Source organism: Drosophila mauritiana, chromosome X, assembly GCF_004382145.1.
Source record: "Drosophila mauritiana strain mau12 chromosome X, ASM438214v1, whole genome shotgun sequence".
In the NCBI taxonomy this organism is placed as follows: domain Eukaryota; kingdom Metazoa; phylum Arthropoda; class Insecta; order Diptera; family Drosophilidae; genus Drosophila; species Drosophila mauritiana.
Genome location: NC_046672.1, coordinates 17,101,901 through 17,124,543, shown reverse-complemented (window position 1 = coordinate 17,124,543; position 22,643 = coordinate 17,101,901). Strand labels below are relative to the sequence as shown.

The 22,643-nt window shown below is 44.6% G+C and overlaps 1 protein-coding gene across 12 annotated transcripts in view; it reads right to left on the bottom strand.

The window, feature by feature from the left end:
- Positions 1-1,378: 1,378 nt before the first annotated feature.
- Positions 1,379-22,643, bottom strand: part of LOC117146446 (espin) — a 30,465-nt gene continuing 9,200 nt past the window's right edge. The window contains exons 1-13 of one of the 12 annotated variants that reach the window (XM_033312674.1): positions 21,315-22,186; positions 18,708-19,046; positions 12,826-13,296; positions 11,723-11,906; positions 10,409-10,591; positions 9,113-10,336; positions 8,483-8,939; positions 8,024-8,344; positions 3,725-4,241; positions 2,522-2,915; positions 2,166-2,414; positions 1,892-2,088; positions 1,379-1,823 (exon numbers count right to left, since the gene is read on the bottom strand). In XM_033312674.1, coding sequence (XP_033168565.1) covers positions 1,433-1,823; positions 1,892-2,088; positions 2,166-2,414; positions 2,522-2,915; positions 3,725-4,241; positions 8,024-8,344; positions 8,483-8,939; positions 9,113-10,336; positions 10,409-10,591; positions 11,723-11,906; positions 12,826-13,296; positions 18,708-19,046; positions 21,315-22,171 — 5,784 coding nt within the window. In that variant the 5' untranslated portion in view covers positions 22,172-22,186 and the 3' untranslated portion in view covers positions 1,379-1,432. Of the gene's footprint in view, positions 1,824-1,891; positions 2,101-2,165; positions 2,415-2,521; positions 2,916-3,046; positions 3,126-3,724; positions 4,242-6,032; positions 6,283-8,023; positions 8,345-8,482; positions 8,940-9,112; positions 10,337-10,408; positions 10,592-11,722; positions 11,907-12,825; positions 13,428-13,508; positions 13,900-15,981; positions 16,495-18,707; positions 19,047-21,314; positions 22,187-22,643 lie in introns of those variants that run through there. The other 11 variants (XM_033312664.1, XM_033312665.1, XM_033312667.1 and 8 more) reach the window with 11 other exon arrangements.

Genomic DNA, 22,643 nt, shown 5'->3' with positions numbered 1-22,643 from the left:
AAACATGGCTTATTTTAAACTGTTTCAAACTTTTAAACAAATGTGACACATACAAAGCATTGGAAATCGATATGCTTATTATTACTTACTGACTTATATGACTTCATCCACCTTCAGCCTTCAGTTCAATACCCATAAAAAAGGATGTTATATTGTCCAAAATCTTAATTCCATTGCCAATAGATAGACTTTAGGGATATTCTGTACTCGATGATCCAGATGATAGGCGGCAGCAGTAACAATGGGGCTGGACTCCAACAAAACCGAAAAGTAGAATCTGAAGTGCAAGGATTACAGAGGGATCACTGCAACCAACACCCATTTTGTCCAAGTAAGAAGGTCACAACACGTAGTTAAACACCTTACTCGTAGAGTAAAATCAATAAGTACCACAACCAACCACAGAATAAGGAGCCAAATCATCAGAAGCCGGACCGCCGTCATTGTCAAACACAGCCAGAGTATTGGCAGCCGGATTATTGCCAGCAGCAGCAGCAGAACCGTCAGCGGGATCAAGAAATAAGGAAAGCAGCTAAGCGCGAGGAGCAGGCTAAAGCAGATCCAACGGACATCATAATCCAAGACCGCCAGAGTTGAACTGATTCGTATCCTTAAGCAGCTCTTGGTCATTCGAGTGGCCCAGACTGCGAAAGGGTATCGTCTCACCCTCGATCTCCATGTAATCTTCGACGATGGACCGCAGCTCGACCGGTGGCTTAGCTGATGTGATCAGGGCCCTGACCACCTTGGCCACGTGTCCCAGGACCTCCTGCTTTTCCATTGCGCTCGTTCAACGATTCAAATTATTAATCGCGCTCGCATTCACACTAGCTGACTAAAGCATTCGCTCTTGTTTTAAATTAAATATATGTATTTATTGATTCATTCGTTCGCTTTTTCATTCATATATGTTGTATGTATTCGTGTATTTATATAATTAAAAGTAATATTGTTTGAGCCGCGTATATAAAAACAAATAACAATAAAAAATGCTTAACCGATCAATTAAATTAATTCCAGTACAAAATAAAATCAAGCCAAGTCACAAAAAATAGTCAAAAAATGGAGAGTATAAATGATTAAAATACAAAACCGAAATAGAACTTAAGCACAGCAGCTAAGATTAGATATATACGTTTGATTCGCCTTGCGATACTGTACTGCACACTAGAAATAACAATATTCGTTTTGGCGAAAAAAAAAAAACATGGAGTAAAATTAGGTGCAAAAATACGGGTTATGATTATGCATATAGTACAATCTAAGTAGCTAGACCTTAGGCTTAGGTTTTATGCTTTATATTTAGGATTTTTATCATTATAATTGCACATGCTTTAAGTTAATCCCCAAAAAAAAAAAAAAAAAAAAAATGCACCGCTTAGGGTCGATTGAAGAATGGATTTAATTTTTCGGGTATGTGTACGTGGATGCATCAGATCAGGCTGAGACGGCTGTTGGTCTTGCGCAGCTGGGCGCGCCAGGGGATGATGTTATCCTCCTCCGCCTCGGCGTGTCCCTGGCTGCCTTCCGATGGTTCGATAAGCTCCTGCCCTCCACTGACGCCACAGTTAGAGTTACCAACGCCGCTTCCACCGCCACCGCCACCGCCGTGCTCCTGATCCTGATCAGCTCCCTTGGGATCGCCATGGTTCTCCTTGTTGCCCAACTGGAGGTGTTGCTGCTGGAACTGGATCTGCTGGTAGTGCTGTTCCATACCGGCCAGATTGATGTTGATGTTGTCGATGGACATGGCGCGGTTCTTCAGCCGCCAGGTGTCCGCCACCCGGTTGTTCTCCTCCACCTTGGGCGTGTAGATGGCCGCCCTAGAAGAAGGTCAGACAATTGAGGCCAGGGGTCAGGAGACTCCCCACTAGCCACTACACCCACTTACTTCAGCTTGTTCTCCGTCTCCTCGCGTCGCGCCAGTAGATCCCGCTTCCACTGGGGAATCTGGGAGAGGCGGCGTGACTCTGCCTCTTGGGCCATGCGCTCCTCGAAGTCCTTCTTGGCCCGCTCGGCCGCCTTCTTGGCCATCATCTGACGCTTCCAATCGGGTATGGCGTTGCCGGCCTGGTCCCGTTCCGGTATCTGCAAGTAGATCTTTGACCCGCCTCTTAGCCACCGTTCGCTTGTGTTTCGGCTGGCACCAGTTGGCCAGAACTCACCTGGTCCACATAGTTGTTGCCCGAGAACTGCTTGGTGATCTCCATGTAGTGCTCCGAGTCCATCCGGCTGGCCATCTGCTGCTCCACTTTCATCTTCTTGATGCCCGGTATGTCCTTGGAGATCTTTAGCTCGGCAATTAGGTCGGACTTCAGATAGGTTTCCGTGCTGGAGGTCAGACACTGCATGCTCAGGCTGCGAGCTGGCATCTGATAGGGCTTCGGTACCTTCTGTGTGTCCGTGCGGCGCAGCTGGAGGAGAATTGGTCCAGGAATGGTAGTAAGTTAGGCACAATTCTTTCTTATGAGCCATCCTAATAATATGTGTTCCTGACCACAGTGGAGTGGCAATTGCTCACCTGCACGCTGTTCAGATCCTGGATAGAGATGGCCGAGAGTGGCTGGTGCTGCTTCCTGGTGGCCGTGTCCTGGCTATTGGGTGCCGATCCGTGCGGCTTCTTGGGCTTGTGTGATTTGCCAGACATGGTTGCATCCTGGCCACCTGCTACACCCATCGGTGGACCCATAAGTGGCTGCGGGGGTAACATTCCGTGGGGCAGAGGCGGCGGTGGTGGCGGCAACGGCGGCTGCTCGCCCATTCCATGCAGCTGGTGGGGATGGTGCGGATGTGGATGCGGATGGGGGTGGTGCTGGTGCGGATGCGACTGCGGATGCTGCGAGTGGAGCTGCGAGTGGTGCACCTGCTGCTGCTGGGCGATCTGTATCTGCATGTAGTCCTCCGTATCCGTGGAGCTGTTGGTGGAACAAATGGGGAAAAGTGTTGGATTAAGTAGAGATCTCGGCTACTTTCACTGGGAAATGGCAATTGGCAGAGGGCAGTTGGGAGATGGGGGTGGGTTGTGGGCAGTGGGCGAATAGCGGACCTGCGCCAGGTGTGGCGTGTGCGCAGTATCATCTTCGGATTGCAACTGAGTTGCAGTGGCGGCTGCAACATCGCATCTGTCTTAAGAAAAGTGGCAGGCCGCAAAGTGGTACGCATAAAATTTCATGCACTCTTGATCGGCAGAGGAAGTCGCGAATATCTCGTCTACAGTGCTGCGCATCTGCCTTTTTCTTCGAGCCGATCTATTTTGTTACCAAGAAACTTCAATACCATTACTGATGAGTCGCACATTAAGCACCAATTTATCAGCAGCTACGCTTTCCTCAAATTGAGTTGTCTCAAATTGCATTTTGTAAGAAAAACTCTTGTTGGGTATAGAAAATCTGGCTATATTTTCTTTAGCCATTTTTCCGCTGCAAATTGGCGCAGCACAGAGATCTAGCCATCTGCTAGCTGCTAATTGCCCAGCGGCAGCCAAGCGTCTTTGAAGCCATGTATTTTATTTTATATATTTTTTTTCGGATTTTGGCTAATTGAGGCGAGGCAACTGTACCGCCGATACTAATTATAAAAAGCCGTTGCACGAGATGTTCAGCCAAATTAAATCGGCTGCCATGTGCTAATTGAAAGTCGGAGGATGGAGGATATATACGAGTAGGTACATACATACATATATGCTGCGATACATGGGGGTAATTGGGGGATAAGCACTACTCACCGGGTGGAGGATGGACACGAACGCTTGTCGATGCTGATGCTCTTGAGATACTCGGACGGCTTGATGAGATGCGTGACGCCGTCTTGTGATTTATTGGGAAAACTGGGCGGCACAAAAGGCAACACCAGCTGCTTGTTGACCAGATTGGGTCCGCCCGTCCTCTGTCCGCCGGCCAAGTGGGTTTCTCCGTAGATCTGCTGCTGCTGCTGTGTAAGTTCGTAGTGATCCTCGGCGGAGGAGCCTCCTCCGTACAGGCTGGGCGTGTACTGATGCGGCTGACCAGTCGCGTAGTGTGGCTGATTGGGATGGCTGGGATAATTGCCGCCACCTCCGTTGCTGTGTCCATTGCTCCCCTGGTTTTTGTTGCCCTCCGAGTAGCCATAGAAGTGGGCATTGGCCGCAGAACCATTGGCAGCATGTACAGATCCTCCGAATCGGGACTGAGAGTCCTCCGAGCTGGCGGCAATGGAGCTACCATTTGTGCTGCCGGCATTGAGCAGCTTGGCTTTCTTGTTCGCTGGAATTGAACCAATTTATTTATGAGTTTTGTGGGTTAGCAGTTATCAGCCAGCAGTCTGACTCTGGTCATGCTTACTTGAGCAGCCAGCAAATAAACTACAGCAAATGTACTGAAGAAAATACGAAACTATGAAACTACGAAGCTACGAAAAGCCCAAACCACAATGGATCGCTGCGTAGGCGCCTTTCACCAGACGGAGATTTGCGAGGAGACGGAGACGGAGACGGAGCTGCAGCCCAGTTGCATATAAAAATACGAGCACTCGAACAAGTAAATCAAATAAATTACTTTTGTGTGGAAGTCTAACGGAGAGAAATGAGAAATGAGTGCTGCATATTGGAATGCAAATAATTTGAAATTAGAGCTCATTTTGGAAACTGTAATAATCATTTATATATCCATTTAAAAAATGAATATATTTCTAATATTTTCTTGGCTTCCAAATCAAGTTTCAGTTGCCTTCACTTTTACTCCAGTTTATTTGAAATATTTATATTTCAATTAATTATAGGCATACACATTAATTGGTAACCAAACTTCAGAATCTCAAGTTGATAAATGATAACTAATTGGTGGTTAAAGGTATATGTAATCGAGAGATACTCGATACCTCAATTTAACCAAGGAACGGAGCTATGTAAATATCTGCCGATAAGTGGATATATTGCCGGAAACATCTTCAAGTGCCCTAATTCCATGCCTTTCCTTATTGTTTCCCTGGAACCAGCTCAGATTGGACGGAAAGCTCGCTCCGCTTCCTGGGAAACCTCATATATATAATATAGTTGGATTAATATCTCCAGACACGGAAGAATAAGTTCACTGCCGACATCTTCGTGGGAGTATACCCATAAAAATTGAATTAGCCGCCGTTTCCATGGAAGTCGCCTCTCTGCATTCAATTTCCAGGCAGCCGGTTGATTGGACAAACACCATCTAAACCCGATCGCATCGGGTCCCCAACTTTCACGGCCTTTGGTAACCCGTTTCCACGGCGATCATTACGTGGTTTGGACGAGACCATAGAGGTGGTGGTGCAGATTCATGGCTGCACTCTTATGGCCAAAACCACTCGCAATCGAGTCCAGCCAGTTTGTATTGAATTTATTCAATCGTTTTGAAAAAACAACTCCAGCGAGCTAACGAAAAGCACATTTTTCATTTTTCACATGTCCCCACACATTTTATCTTTTAATTTGTGCGGAGCAAAAAGCGGCTTGTACTTGTCAAGTTCGCGGTGAAATTCGAAATTGGAGTTGATGTCCAGTTTGGTTTCGTTTGTAGTTTTACGAGTGCAATGCCTGATCTTCATGGTATCAGTTTTTAAATTGACTTAATTGGCTTGGCTTGCAAATCACGTTTGTTTTAAAGCTGTCCACTCTGGATAAAATATTAAGCATTTCAATAATAATATTAAGCAATTAATGTTCAATTTAATTATTTAGAAAACTGTAACCTTTAAGTTACTTATTTAAAAAACATTTTAAACGGGATATGCTTAACAGTAAAAATAAATATTACTTTAATATGAAAAACAAAATTTATAAAAACAAATTGTAAGTTAGCTAGACAAGGTACAAGTTGCGCAACACACAACTTAAATAAATTACTCGTTTGCAATCTATCATCAAATGTAGCCGTACTTATTTAAAGCCATCAAAGAATGATGTAGCTTTAAAACCACTTAACAAAACCACAAACGCACACAAAAACCTAAAATAAATACACTTCACGAGCTGTAACCCTTTGAGATTATCCACAACACCGATTTCAGTTGGGAGCACTTACACCGAAAAATATCGAACCGATGGAAGCTGAGCGTGAAATAGTTTCGGCGCGAATTCTTGTGCATCTTAACCGAGCCCAGCATATTCATTCTGTTATCTATTTTCAATCAAAGCACATTATCAGAATATTCAACGCGATATGGACGGCCGGAAAAGTCGGGGTGGAGGCTTGGAAAAGTCGCGGCTCTCAACTCCGGGTGACGATGTTGCCTGGGCGAGCTCCGTTGGCAGCCTGAACTGGGTTCAAGCCATCGCCAAAGTTATTCACCCAAGACCATGACGACGGATCGCATTGGAGACACGAGAGAGGCCGCTTCGCAGAAACACGTTCACTTTCGTGGGTAAAACTTTCGCAGCTGGCAGATGCGAAGTTCCCCACGAGCCGATTGCCAGAAGGCGGAGGAGGCACAGTGGGCGTGGCCCATGTGAGCGGTGGTGCGGGTGGTGGCTCGACGGTGGCCAATTGTTATGATCAAGTGTGTGCATGTGTGTGTGTGGGACATTCGCGAGTTGTGGCTGGCAAATTGCTTCCTCATCGCGAATCGGGGATCCCAAATGTCCACTGTGGGTACTTGGTATACACATACGTCTTTTGAAGGCCTCCAACCCAACGACAATCGACTATGTTGTAGGTTGATGCACACGAAATAATTCACATCGACCGAATTTATCTATTGCTAAAAACTCTTTATCAAAATGATGTTAAAACAATTGGGTTATAAGCCAAAAATGTACAGATGTACAGAGATTAGACAGTTCCCAGGATTTTAGATTTCTCTCAAGATTTTTACAATTAGTATGGAACTAAAAAATATTATATGATCCTTAGCGTGTGCTTATCTTTAAAAGAAAGCCCCATCATATTATTCTTCAGTGTGAGAGGAGCACATGAGCTTCGACTTTTCGCTGAGTGTAGCTTATATCGAATGACTTGTGTCTTATACGGCAGTCAAGTGGCTGGTATTGTTTCATCGCTGGCACTTCCACTTTTTCACTTTTCCAGCACAAGGCCCGACTTCCATTTCTTTGTTTTGGCCACATTTTCCACGGATCTTTGCCGCCTTATCGTGTGAACGTCGGCTCAATTAAAGCCTCTATCCATTTCTCCTGCCCCATCGGACATAATGGGCAATTAACAAATGGAAAATCGGAGCCAACACATGTCAAACATGGCAGGTATTATTCGCATTTTTCAATTGTTTTTTGCTTGCGTAGTTACGCCCGTTTTTGCAATTAAGTAAATACCCAATATTTATTGTGTGATAATGAGGGTTATTGTCTTCGGGCTTCAGCAAATCGGCTAGGAAAACGACCATTTGGATTTTTAACTAATTAGCAAAGACATCCTGAAAGGTGATGGAAAATAGTGGAAGAAAATTGCCAAACTTCAAACTGCATTTGTTGAAATAAGGAGAAATTGTTGCCATATGGCTGCACACAAATCAATCATAATAATTTCCAAACTGACGACATTATTTGTATGGCTTTGTTCGCACAGGCACTTGCTAACACTGCTTGAAAGCCAACACTTCAATCAAGATGTAACCATTATCCCATCCAATCGACAGCCTTCGATTGCCGCTCAGAGATCAGGTTCTCCTCGAGCAACTCGTTTCTATCTCTTTCCACTGCAGGGCACTTCACAGCCATTTTCCCCCCATCAGCCGATCATGACTGGCGAATTTCCCCTAATTGATCAATCAAGCCGGACAAGTGGACAGTGGTCACAAGCCATCGACGATGCGGAACCCCCCACAAAAATCATGGGGTTCAAAGACCTGGCAAACGGTTGGGGAACCTTAATCAATCAGTCAATCAATGATTATAGCGGATATCTTGGTGTGATGATGGTTCTGCGGTCCTGGGATAACTCCAACCAGTGCACAATTTTGAAATAAACTATGTACATTAATCATTCGAGATTTTCCAATTTAACGCCTTTGATTAGTGAAAGATCCCAATATTATATATTTTCAATCATTTAGAACTCACCCGATATTGTGGACATGGTACGATTGTGATTGCCGCGCACCAGTTCCGATGGCCTCAAGCTCGGCTCCTCGACCACTTCAAGTCCTGAATCCGAGTCCACTGCTTCAGTGGCCACGGGATTGGGTGCCGGTACTGGCGGAGGAGCTGCACCGCCTGTTCCATTGGCATTGGTTGGACCCTGATTCGGTCCGAAGACATTCTTCTTGTAGATGCCATTGTTGCCGGTCATGCTGTTCGGTTGATCGACGCTCAAGTTATTGCGTTGCTGCTGAACTGGTGTCCTCAATGGTGGAGGTAGTGGTGGTGGAGGTGGTCCATTCACTAAAGGATTAGAAGAGGATTTTTCAAGAGTTTTAAGTCAACACTTTCATACAAAGAATTGCTCAAGAGACAGACGCAGTATAATTCCAAAAAGTTTGTTATCTTATTATTTATTGCCATCATATATTCTGTACTCACCCACGGCCAGATTTTGCATTGGTGGCGCCGAGGAGACCCGCTTGAGATTCCTGCTGCTCTGATTGCCGCCGTTCATGTTGCTCATATTGCTGATGTTGTTGATGCTGCCGCTGGTGTTGTTGTTGCTGGAGGCATCCGCCAGATTGTTGCGGATCATGGAGTTCTTGTGCGTCTGCTTGGTCCGCTCGGCCACATCCTCCGGCGGACAGACACTTTCGTAGGTATCGCTCTTGATGCCGCCGTTGAGGAGCTGGTTCTTCAGATTGACGTTCTTTGCGCTGTAGTTATCCTTCAGCGAGGACTCGTATTTGCTGCTGTGCAGTCCAATAATCGAATGTGATTTATTGCGGTTCAGCAGACTATTGTTGTTGTTGTTGTTGCTGCTGCTCAGTGCAATGTTGCTGCTGCTGTTGTTCATGTTGCTGTTGTTGTTCATGTTGCGCTTGTTGTTCAAATGCTGCAGGATCGAAAGGACTTGTTATAATGAAATTCTAAAACATAATTTAGTTAATAAGCACATTGAGAGGTGATTTTAAGTAGCAAGTGCATATCAGGTTGTTCTGTAGACAATTTCAAATACTTTGTTGCATACTTTTAAACCTCTATGTTGCAACAACAAATGATCCTTACGTGATTGCTGTACTGCAGCACAATGTCCGTGCTCCTGGTGGAACTGGCGCTGGCCGATCGCGAATGGGAGCCACTGTCCCGCGACCGGGATCGTCCTACGTTGTATTTGTGTTGCAGCTGCTGCTGCTGTTGCTGTTGCTGCTGCTGCTGCTGCTGCTGGGTGGCCTGGTGCTGCAGCTGCTGTTGCTGCTGCAACTGGTGTTGCTGTTGCTGCTGGTGCTGCTTGCGCGACTCCTCGCGCACCAGGTAGATGTCCTCGTAGTCGTGATCCCCACCGCCATTCTGATTGCTGGGCTTGCCCTTATGCGGCTTGTAGTTATTGTTCTTGATGTTGCCGCTGGCGCTGATGTTGCTGCTGCTGCCGTGGCGATTGAAACTCTGGCTGCGCAGCTGCTGCTGCTGCTTCGGCGAGTTGAAGCTGGACGAGATGGAGACGGACTCGTCAGAGCCGCTGCCCGCTCCGCTGGAGCTGGAATGGACGTCCGCCTGGATGGTCATAGCGTTGCCCGCTTTCGACTGCAGCAGTTGGTGGGCGTGACTCTTGCCATGCTGCTTCACACTGCTGCTGCAATCGGAGTCCACGAACAGATCCCGCACCCGATTGTAGATGATGTCCTGCGGATCGTGCAGGAAGAACGACTCCCCAGAGATGCTGCCATTCGGCGATGGGGTGTTGTACATGCCGCCATTCCGCATGGGGTTCACATACAAACCATCGTTGGGCAGCAGGGCTCCACCGCCTCCACTTCCTCCTCCGACGCCTCCGCCTCCCGAAGAACTGTTGCCACCCGGATTGCCGCTCAAGGAGGACGAACCGTTGTACAACTTCTCGGAGGAACTCCTCGATTGTTGCGAGTACAAGGCATCGCTGTTCTTCCTCGAGATTCCCAGGCCCATACTCATGCCCATGCCCATGCCCATTCCCATGGCCAAGCCCATTCCCGATCCTCCTGATCCGCCTGCTAAGGCCGGTGGATGCAAGTAAAATGGCTCCACGTCGGAGCTCAAAGTCGAGGAGGACTTGGACTTGATCGTATTGCTGCGACTCGTCTGCTTCGAGGAATTCGAGTTCGAGTTGCAGCTGCTGCTCAGGTGCTGCTGCTGCTGTTGCTGCTGCTGTTGCTGGTGCTGCTGGTGCAGTTGCTGCTGCGACTTGTGCCGCTGTGAGCTACTTTTGCCATTGTAATCCACCGAAGTGCCGTGCTGAACCAAGACGTTCAGGCACTTAACAAGAAAAAATGGTAAAATATGTTAATAAGTATGTTTAATTTCAATTTTTCTATGATCAACACTCACCTCAACCTGCTGATTTTCTGCCGCATCGTTAATGGGCGACTTGCCATATTTATCCAGGGACAATTTGGCTCCGTGATTGAGCAGCCAACGGACTACGGATAGATGTCCACGGGAGGCTGCAAAGTGCAGGGGCGTGGCTCCATCGCCATCCCTCAAATTGGGATCCACACCTTGATCCTGGACCTTTGATGGGATAAGGGGGAAATCAAATATAATATGTGTGCAATAAAATGATTTACTATGTGTATTAACTGACTATATATATAAATAATAATGATTATGTGTTAAAACCACCCCGAACCGAACGATCCATTAATGTCTTTTTAGTTCGAAGCACAACTGTCATTTTGGCCATGTTTATTACAGCTTATCCAACTAAAAGCACGATGTCTTGACGACATGTTGAGGTTTTCATTCCGCGCTGTCCATCGAAATGACGACTCCTTGTCCACTAAATCAACTCAATGTCTTTCGGCGGTTAAGTATCTCACAGACTGCGTATGTGGAAAGTGGTTTGCCAGCCGGCGGCAGGCGTTGCGGCTATAATGGAAACTATTTAGTTCAATTTAGAAAGGCGGCTTTCCACTGCCGATGGCGATGATCTTGAAATTGCATTCTGGTTATTGGGAGGCCATTGTCAGCACTGGAAGATGTGGCTTTGCATAAGCCACTCTCTCCGCTCCTCGGTCACTTGTCCACTTCGCTACTTGGCTACTTGGCTACTTGGCAACTTGCTTCCTCCTCCATCGGGCGCATTCCCCGATTGATAAATGGCACTGGCCTGGCGACAAGCTGGCCGGGAATCCCACTCGAGAACCCCGTTAAAACTATTGAAAAACAGGACCCACAGATATCAGCAAAAAGAAACGGGTTCACAGCCGCACTGCGAAAAATGAATGGGTTAAGAACAATCCATGTTCCTTTTGCGAGTAATAGACTAGTATTCTGCATCAACGAAAGAAGACTATTAGAATGTACAAGCTTGATGCATTTTCAATTGTATGCATTGTAAATTGATATTAATGCCGCCATTAGCTTATTTTAGATTACTAATCATCTATTAAACCCACCATTAATATCGGATTATATTATAATAATATTAAATATTTATAAGCCACAAAAACCCTTTCTATTTTTGCTCGCTTCTGTCCAATCCTAATGCAACATGCATTTTTAGCCAATGCACTTAACGCAGCAATTGACCCGCATTGCCTGCTGCAAGTTGGCCAAGATGGCCAGCCAAGTTGGCAGTTAGCGGCTTGCAGATCGGATTAAAAGGCCGAATTCGAAGCATTTGGAGCACCATCTACTCACCATCCATTTGAGGCAATCCAAGCAGCCCATTTGTGAAGCGGCATGGATCGGTGCCATTCCGTCGCGTGCACGGACGTACAAAGAGCCGCCGGCCTCGAGCACCAGAAACTTGAGCACCTCCAAGTGGCCCTCCTGCGCCGCCAGGTAAACGGGCGTGACATCGTTGTCCATTTGCGTATTGGCGCTGCAACGCGGCGGAAAAAAAGGCTCATTACTTGTCATCCAATTAGGTGGTATAATATACTCGTACAAATGGGGGGACTTAATGAACAAAAAGTTGCACCGAAATAGCTAAAAGTGCTCTCATTTCGAACGCACCTATTCCTATAGTAGATATGGCATATAGACTGTCTATGGCATATAACTGCAGTTAATCGATAGAAACGCACTGGGTCACTGGAAAATCTCTACTCAGCATTTTCCTCTTCTTTGACCGGTTTTCCACTCGTTTTTATTGCGGAATATCATTGATCGATCGATTACAAAGAGATGGTGGACGGTAGGCAGAGATTAATCAACTCCACCGCCAATGGAAATGGTAGTCTTTGGAGAATGTGTGGGAAAAGTTATGCACCGATTTGTCACGGTGTTCAGCCGACTATAATCCCATCAAATGTGGTCTGCCATTGATCGGAATTGGGTAACAAGTTTAAAGTTTATGTCGAAGTCTAGAGGCCTCTTTTGAATGATAAGTTTAAAATTTTAATCGAATTAAACCAATTAATCGCCTTGTGAGACACAATATTTAATGTAAATATTTTAATAATCATTTTAATAATCATCAGTCATTCAAACCAAAGAATCGAAGAAAATGTAATTCGAAAGTAAGTGCAAGCGCACGATCGTTAATGAAAACTTTCTTAACGGCTTAAAAACTATCATTGATCTTAACCATTTTCTTTTTTAAACCAAGACAAAAAGGCAATCATTTCCAGCAACGAGATGGAATTAATTATTATTATTTAGCCCCAGACATATACTGCGTAACGTGTATTATTTATTGCGTATGTATATATAGGTAAAAAGTTTTGTGCTCTAGAGAATCCCCCCATTGGGTAAGAGAATCACCCAAGATCATCAGTAATCTTTTAGTGATATCCCACCTAACGACGCTGCGTCGGTTGTTTTGCTCCTTGCGCCCGACGCCGCTCATCATGGGCATGGTCTCGTCGTCATCGTTGGAGTCCTGATCCCCGTCGTCGTCCATCTGCTGGCGCACCACCTCCACGGCGGACTTGCGCTGGTGGTGCGAGTGCGGGTGATGGTTCATCTCCGTTTGGGCTGGTGGATCCTTGGCGTGCTGATGCTGGTAATCCTGCTCCTCGCTGCTGTGATCCTGGGCAGCTGCCTCCTCGATAAGGCCGGTGTTGCCCTGTCCTCCGTCCTCGAGTTCCGATCCTGTGCTGCTGCTGTGGACACTGCTGCTGAGAATGGCCGCCGTCACCACCTCGGTGGCGATGATGGTGTGGATGTCATTGTTGGACTTGGACTTCTGCTTGCTGCGACGGTAGGAGGTCAGACTTGTGGTCATGCGGCCCAGGAGGCCCTTCTTAACGTTGATCGTGGAGAAGTAGCTGGCGGAGGAGGATGGTGACGATGAGGAAGTGGACTGGATTTGGTGGTCAGGTGACTTGGGTGGTGTGTGTTTGAGTGGGTTCTTTGCTTCTAACAGATATATGTTTATATTGATTTATATTTTATTGGGTTCGAATTGGCAGTGCTCTTGGTGCGCTGGTGTATTTATTAAACTTATTGGGTGAACTTTAATTTATTCGCCTGGGCTTACCGTTCACGTTCGAAATTTCGAATTTTACTTTCGTTTGTCACTGGACTTTATATATTTTCCGGTTTTTGTGTAGCTTTGATTTTCCTTGTACCGTTACACAAACACACTTATATGCACACTCACAGGCACGAGAAAAAAAATGAGTTCGATTTATGGAACTGGTTTAGGAAAAATCACTTAAATGCCTTGATTTGCATAGCGAGTTTTCGGCTGCAGTCTTTTGTTTTTCACTTTATTTGTACAATATCTTTGTGGATCACATATGTATACACCTGCTGAAACCGAAAGTCGGCATTATTCCGACAGCTCGCTGCGATGTCTGGGCTGTGATTAAACCCTCGATGCTCGATCTGCTCGACAAACTTATGCTTCTTGCCTCACATCTATATACATTTTTAGGTGAAATTAACGCCTAAAAGCGAAACAAACACAGAAACCGTCAAGGGGGAGGAGGTTTCTCTCCACGAGTAGTTACGCCTGACTCCCAGTCTAAAGTCTGCACTTGTCTTGGCGTCTGCCACTCGTGTAGATCTTGCTGGAGTTGCTTGTGTTACCGTTTAGTTGGCTTGGCCTGGCTTTCCTCATGCCACAGTGGGGCAAGAGTGGGAGTGCCCCCATCCAACGGGAGAATTATAATGGCCACTGATCACTGTGATCACGCCAATTTGGCTAGCGCCAAAATTACAGACCAGCAAAACGCCATGAATTTGGTCAGGCTTTTCCAACTCTCAATTGCCTAACAGGCCGCTGAACAGAGTTAGGAAAATCGTTTGCCAACTTGGGCACCATTTAATTGTTATCACAATCCGAAGCAGAACTCCATGGATTCAAAAGAGAGGTCCAACGAATTCTGAGGCAAAAGTACATACTTATTTTGATCATTCCTAAAGCTTTTTACTGTTTAAACTTTTTTTTATAACTTTCCATTATGTTAATATTAAGCATATTCTATGAAAACATTAAACAGTATCATTTTCGACCTTACTAGCTTGTATTGAACAATCCCCTCTTACTTATCCCAAATATTGCCTACACCATTTTACTTTAGATCCGACCCAAAGCCATGGTCCCACTGTGCTTTCGCCCCTGAGCTCCAGAAGATTCGGGGCCGAACGGAGGCGTCAGAGGCGATGATGATGATGATGGTTATATGGGTACGGATACTAGTATCTGTTCACTTAGTCAACTGGCTTACGACTTCATGGATATTGCGCACGGCGGCGGAGTTAGCTTTCTTCGTCCGACTTCGGACTACTTGTTACATTTTCCAGCTTTTCTCGCTTAGAAATGAATTGTAAACCAATTAAAGTTGATTTTTCGTCTTCATCCACTCCATCCCGCCATTTATTTTCGTATGTTGTGGCTTCTTTAGTAGGCGAAAATACAGTACGAAACATATTTCTATATACATTGCCAATTTTTTCCTCTTTGCTGTTTTTTTTCGTGTTTGCCCCCCCTTGTCTTCTTTCTCACTATTTGCAATTTAATAATTATTTTTTAATTTATTTAATGTGTCTGGGGGCCGAGGCAGCAAGTGGTATAAAAAAGCAAAATAATTGAGGCGAAGCAGGAGCCTCGTTAGAAATGCCAGTTGACAGTTATAGACTCGTTTATTTAATTGAACATTTGCGTGCTCGAATCCAATGATGGACGATCAACAATTGGCGATCCAAAATCCAGACTCGTCGATTGCCCATCGCTGAGAGAATGCAGAATGAAAGACATGCGAGTGACACAAATAGACCCCAGGGAGATAAACAGATACGAAGATACAGATACAGATACAGAGATACAATAGCCGATGTTTGTATTACGCGGCGATTAGTGGATACATTCAAGTGATTTCCCCGGCAAATGTGGGCAGCAAGTGCCGCTTGAATTCTCTAACAATTATGAAATCTTTTCTGGGTTCTTTTAAGAGATTCTATAAGGGTATAATACAAATCATCCTAAAAAGCGGTATGCATACCGGCTCATAGCCAACAACTACAACCTGAAGATGAAGATTTTCCCACTAAGAATTTTCCCACTATGAATATGAATATAACGAACAAAATCCTTATAAACATTATTAGACAAGTCAAGATGATTAATCACAGTCCAGATCAATGCATTAAAAATGTTTCCACATCCAATTTGTTTAAAGTAAGTTATTTGCTCAAGTAGGCCTTCTATTTTTAATAAATTATGATTATTACTGCTTTTTCCATTTACTGATGTGCTGCATATCTGAACATATTTATTGGTGTATTAAATGATATTAAACTGTTTTTTCTCAGACCAAGCACAAGCACTCACAACTGAACACACATATATTTTAGAGCATTTAATTCCGCACTCAAACACACTGGCAAAAAAAAGCGTATTGGATTAGCTCGGCATCCTTGGCGTCCCGGTGGCCAATTGATTTACTCGCTGCCTTGGCCAATCGATTAGTGGCAACTGAATGTTGGCCAAAAGCAGCCGTTGCTACCTTTTCATGGTTGCGGTTGCTGCGGCTGCTGCTGCTGCGGATGTTGCTGCTGGCTTGGGCATTAAGCCAAATGTTGTGGCTACTGTTTGCGGGGTGCAGACGGTGATGATGATGGTGATGTTGCTTTTGCTTTAGCTGCCTTTGTGCCTTGCAGTTCTTTGGTACACTGAAACTGTTAATTAATTCGCGTTCCGATTCGTTAACTGCATTTGAGATACTTTGAAGCGCGAAATTTTGTCTGCTGTTGCTGCTGATGTTGTTGTTGCTGCTGCTGCTGCTGTTGCTGCTAGTGCTGCTGCTGCTGCTGCTGCTGGCCGACCAACGGACAGTCGCGGGGGCGTGGTCGCGCTGATGCATCGAGCTTCACAACGAAACCACACTAAATCCACCATTGAAATCAAAATTCAAATTCATTCCGTGGCCGCATGTTGCTGCTGCATAACGGTCGCTGGTAAACGGTAACAACTTTAACACCAACTATCACTCCATATATTCGTTTGAAATATATGTGCTATTATGCTGCACGAGACCGATACGATATAAGACCCACGAACGAAAGCACCGTTCGCCTCGACTAGCCAAACGCGAATAGCCAGCACCACCGAACGCCAAGCGCCATCGAGTGGCCACCGCGAACCACTGGTGGTGCTGGTGGTGCTGCTCCCTCCACTTCTTATTTTTCTTCGGCCTGCTCTTCTTCTGGTGACGGAGGGGGCATGACGGGGGCAAACCAGGTAACTCGACACCGAGCTGTCGCCATACGCATTATTATCAAATGGCCAGTGGTGAGGGCGGATTGACAGTTCAACACAAGTCACCCGGAAGTAGGTGCCATTTAATTGTGACACCCTAAATAATTAAAACAAAAATTTGAAATCCTCAATTTCTGAAGACTTCAAAATTAATGTGCTTGCCAATTAAATTTCTTATTTAGTGGAAGTTTTTTAAAATACTATTTACAATAGCATCGAGGCAAGTTCATGAGATAAAAAAGCATACATAAACAATACTCTAAAATGTTCACATATTTTCGCTTCTACTCATTTCATTGTATCAGAACTTCAAGTATTTTTCTTTATAAGAAGTCATGAAACTGCCCTCGCCGTCTTTGCAGTTAATACAAGAAGCACCAGCTGTTCGCATCGTGGTGTCTCTGTACGCAAAACTATTAAACGGTTTGTGACGAGGGTCGGTTGAAAAGATTGTAAGGCGAATAACTTTAGGTCACAATTAAGCCAAATGAATTGTGATGTAATAATTTTAATAGAATGATGATGATAGAAATAGTACCTCGTGATAAAATAGTCAGTAGTCGATACCCTTTGTTCTTTAGCTTAAATAATTAAATAAAAATACCTTAGAAATCTCTATTATTAGCGTTTAAAAGTGACGAGTACTTGTACGTTTTATATACAGAGCCGCCCTCGTTCTCATCTCTCGCTCTTTTCTGTGTCGCCATGTCAGTTGTCATGTCAATTGATCTGCCTTGGCGCTTTGTAAATATGAATTTAGCTGGGGACGATCGAGGGAAGTGGGGATCAGGCAGTGGCACTGATTCTGACTCCGATTCCGACTGTGATTCTGAGTCCAATTCTGATTCCTTGGCCAGTCAGTGCGGAGTTGCTCCACTTCGTGGCGAGTGAGGAAAACTTGTTGCAACGGTGCTTTGTGCCGCTGTGAGTTTTCCAGTTTGACTCCAATTGAAAATAGCACACGATAGAACCAAACCTGGCCTGGACTCGATGGGATGGCATGGGATCGTAGGCGATTCAGGGGGCCAAGGAGGGCAGAAGATGGAGTGCATCTCGCTTGGCTGGCTCGCCTTGGCCAGTTGGATTCCCATTCCCATTTCCCAATTAAATGAATCAGCTTTGGACGCGTGCTGCTGTTGGAGCACAGGAATTTAGGTGAATCAAACACTGGCCACGGATCGGTAACCCACTTAGCGGATAGATTTTCCAAGTTTTCCAAGATATTCGCCAGGTTTTCCTTGCCTTTTTCCTAGTTTTTCCCCACTCGCCTTCATTCCTTCTACTTTGTTGGATGGGCTAATACGTTTTAATTAGTGCATTTAATGACTACTACCAGCTCACCAGGTAGATAAGTTCTCAAATCGACATCATCGTTGATTCAGTTTATGATAATCAGATCGTTACGAAGGCTTAATACAGTTGAATGCTTTCATTTGAATGAATATTACATCTAGGAAAAATGGAGTACATGAATCGAACAATAGAATATATTAAATAATAAATTTCTACGGAATTGCTACTTGGAAATCTCTATATATCTGTCAAAAATCATATTAGCTTAAGAAAACAGTATTCTCAAATACTGATTACCAATTCTTCAATTTTTCAAAAATATATATGCAAAAATTGGTTTTTCTCTCTAAATATTGTTTTTAAAGAATTGAAATAATCACCACCATACGTTTCGAAATGGATTTTATAACCTATATACTAATCGAATCTGATAAGAAACACCTAATGAGAATAATTGTCGCAAGTAAATGGAAAGAAACCGCATCGAATGGAAATGCAGACAGATGGGGGAAAAATAAAACACAAAGTGGAGCCATCGATCGTCGATCGTCGATTTCCCCGACACATAAAAACAATGAACGGCTGGTGCAAGAGCTTTCACCCCGCACTCAAATCGCGATGCAACTTTTTATCATCATATACTCAACTCCTTTGGGAACTCACAGGAACTCATCCACTTACCAAATATCCACGGATGCGGCGACCAGCAGTTGGACACAATCAAGGCAACCACGTGCGGCGGCATAGTGAAGGGCCAGAGCTCCTCCGTTGGGTCTTTCGCTGCCGGAAACGCTCCCCGGATGGTGCATCTGGCCAACTTGACCCATGCCGCCCAGATTCATCATACCGCCCACTCCACCCAGGTAGGAATCCAGCTGGTGGGAGTGCATCCTTGTGCTCGGATTGATGCTGCTGCTGTGGCTTTGGTTGCTGTGGAGGAGCTTGTTGCTGTGCAGATTGTTTAGTTTGGTGTTGTGGCTTAGGTGCAGATTCGAGTTGAGCGCATAATCGTTTATGGTTCTGCAGGATGGAAAAGAATAAGGAATAGAATAATTAACAATTTGTAAGAAAGTGGCTTAATCGTCACCCTTGACGAGAGCCAGGAGGTGATGATCTCATAATGGTTATGTAGTTAATTGTTATTTATATCATTGTTATTGTTATAGATAACCTTGTTATCCGGCGCGCCCGCAAGGGCTGAATTAATAGAGACCAAGGTCACAAAGGGGTTCTCATGCCTTCATAACATTATAAAAAAAAATTACAAAACTCTCTGTGTGAAGAATATATTGCATACTTTTCAGCTTGCTTTGTATCTCCAATTGCAGTCTACTTTTTTGCACCCCAAACAAATGACTTAAGACACAAACTTACACACTAAGCTAAAGACTTAAGACACAAGCTTGCCAAGAAAGTGCAACACAATTTGAAAACCAAATATTTAAAATATTATTAAAATTTATTTTACACTTTCCTTTTTACTAACATCTAGGAACACTAAATAATTTATAAGTTTACTTTTCTTGCGAAGCAAATTAGTTACAAATTTCCTTGAAATTCACTTTTATCTCATTTTTTTTACTAATAGCTAGGGAATTGTTTATTTACTCTTGTTGCGAATCTAGTCGCATGTTCAATATAGCCCACGAAAATTGTTCATTGTTATGAAATTGTTTGCTTGACAGCCATTTAGGCACAACTTTTAATTAATTAATTGGCCGAGGGAAGTGATGGTAATTAATTTTGATGGCATCTGTGTGCGCATCTTGGGCTGCACTTGGATTCACTGGGTGCCCTTTTCCGAATCACTAAACCAGGTCAAGTCTGCTGCTGACTCACCTGATTGCTGTTTCCGCGGCACAAATAAACAATAACAATCATAGTAATAATGCTATGAGAAACAATATACACGGCGACATATTAATTGAAAGCTGAGAAGCAGCGCCGCCAGCATTAAAATGCGAAAATACCGGGCATTTGTGGATGGATCTCGTTTGTCTTTGCTCGTTTGTCGCTGCTTTCCTCTTGTGGCAACAAAAAGAAACAGAAAGCCGCGAAGACGACACTTTCTTCCAGTTTATTGCATCAACGCTGCCATCGCCGAACACCAAATGGCAAATGGAAAATGGAAGCGGGCCGGTAGCAGGTGTCAACAAAACAGGGCAGGTGCCACCAAGCCCATGAAACCCACGAAAACCACAAAGCCGACATAGCCAACAAAGCTAACAATCCCACAAAACTCACAAACATTTAGCTGAGAAAGAAAAAAGTGAAATAAGCTATTTGGCAATAGCATTGCAGGCCAGTTGGTCAACTGAAGTGGCAAAAGGGGGTTAAGAAAATTATGATCTTTAAGGGTGTTAAGAGGTGCCCACTGTTTTTTGGCTTCATTTGATCGCTGGTTTGTGATATAATTCAAGTAAGCAGAAAGTTAATACTTATTTTAAAAATGAAACAACTATATTTTACATTTCCAATTAGCTGTTCTCAATAAAATTATTGATTCGTGCAGCTATTTGAAAAATGTATTTGCTCAATGGTTCCTATATAGAAAATATTTTTGGCTAAGATACTAATGAGCATAGCAAACGCATCCATGCGGTTAATACTGTAATTCAAAAAGCAAATAAAAAACCTTTCAAGGTAAGGTGCTCTAAGTGAGTATTAAACAATACAAGTAGTTTAATAATCTATAGACTTTGGAGCTTGTTTCTATTAACCTTTCGTTCACAGCATCAAAACAAAAACACAAATAGTTAAATAAATATGTATTGGAGAGGAAGGGGATGGTCAAAGCTCGGAAAAAGTGAAAGAACAGAGAACGGAAGAAAATAATCATTTAAGAAATTATACTCATAGAGATCTGTGGGTTTTTATGGAATGGGAAAACCGGAAAGTTGGTGGGAAATCTGCTAACTGCTTTCGATTCAAAAGTTCGCACATAATCCGATTTGTAAAAACTATAAATCATATACCCATCCCGTATTTTGTCGATTCAACAACAGACTCATTAAATAATAATACGAATTTTCAAACCTTTTTTAAAGGTTGCTCTCATATCAAATATTTGGGATAGCACTTAAAAAAATATAGCACAAAATACAGCACCAAAGTCAATAAATTGATATTTCTTGCACTCCCATATTATTATAGAATTATTTTTGCACTTGTTTGTAGTCTTTATCGACTAGTTACTGTAACTAATTGATTTTGGCGCTCGTCTATTTTTGCGGCTAATTTGTGTTCTGGTTTGCCGTTTTTGTTTATTTTTCTGGCGATTTCTTTTACCTCAATTTGATGGCAATATCGCGGCACTTGACGCATGGCACCTGGCCGGATTCCTTGCCGGGCACTGCTGCACTGCCTCCCTTTTCCGCTGGAGCTATTGTGGCATATTGGGCCTCCTCCTTTTCCGACTGCTCATCGGCCTTCTCATCCGCCTCCGTTTCGCTTGCAAAATCCACCACCAACTCCTCGTTGGATTCCCGCTTAGATGTAACCACTTGCCGCTTGCTGAAATAGCCCACGTGTTGGTCCACTTCCGCATTGGCATTCAGCAAGATGCGCTCGTAGGCGGCGCTCTCGTTTTCGGAGAGGGCAAAGCGCTGCTCGAAAACCCGCACGGGCAGCGCACTTTTCCGGAGCACCTCCATCCGCTTGTGCCGCAGCTCGATGGAGAAGATCAGGCGGACGCGCACCAATCGCCGGAGACCCTGATGCGTGGACCTGGCGCGCTGTAACCTCCTGCGCTGCTGTCTCAGCTCCAATTTCTCCAGACCCTTCAGCGATTTGGGATCGACCAGGCCGTGATTGTAATCCTCCACTGCTGTCAAATCCAAAGCGGATCGCGTGCGACGCCAGGGCACCAAGTCGAAGTGGGCACCCGCCCAGGGATGGAAGTTCACCTGGCTAACGTTGGTGCTGCGATCCTGCTTGAGGATCCAATCCGATTGCTGCTCCTTGGTCACACGAACGTGATCATTCCGTGCCGCTGCCTGCGGCTTGTGGCGTTTGTATCGCGGCACAAGTGTCGCCTCCAACATCCGAGCATCCAGACCGTAATCCCGACGAAGCTGCTCCAGCTCCCTGCTGCTGGCCGTAAACTGAGCACCGTTCCACACGATCACCGGAGCACAACTGGCCATTGGATTCGTTTTATGGCTTGTTCCTCTTCTGGTTTTGGTTCTATATACGTATTTGTACGTTCGTTCCCACCCCGAAAATACGTTCCCCCCGACTTCCCGAACTAGTTGACTTTATGTCACTGATTGCGTTCTGTTTCTGATTTTCCGAAAACCCGCTCGTTTTCCGGTTTCCGCTCGGCAATGTCGCGTTTGTTGCGTCCGCGCTCCGTGAAGCCGGCGACGCAAATGTTCGCTAGCCAAAAAAGATACAAACTCAAAATCCGCAGTCGGATTCCTATGCAAAAACGTTGCGCCAGCTGCGCTGCCAGCCAAACGCCACTCATGATTAAGAGTTTTCTGTTGCTGCTCTTTTCTGTTATTGTTATTGTTGATGTAAATGTTTTTGTTATTGTAATTGTGATTATGGGCTGTTTTGTTGGAGCTGCTGGTGTTGTTGGTGCCGCTTTGTTTGCTGATATTGCCGCGCATAGGT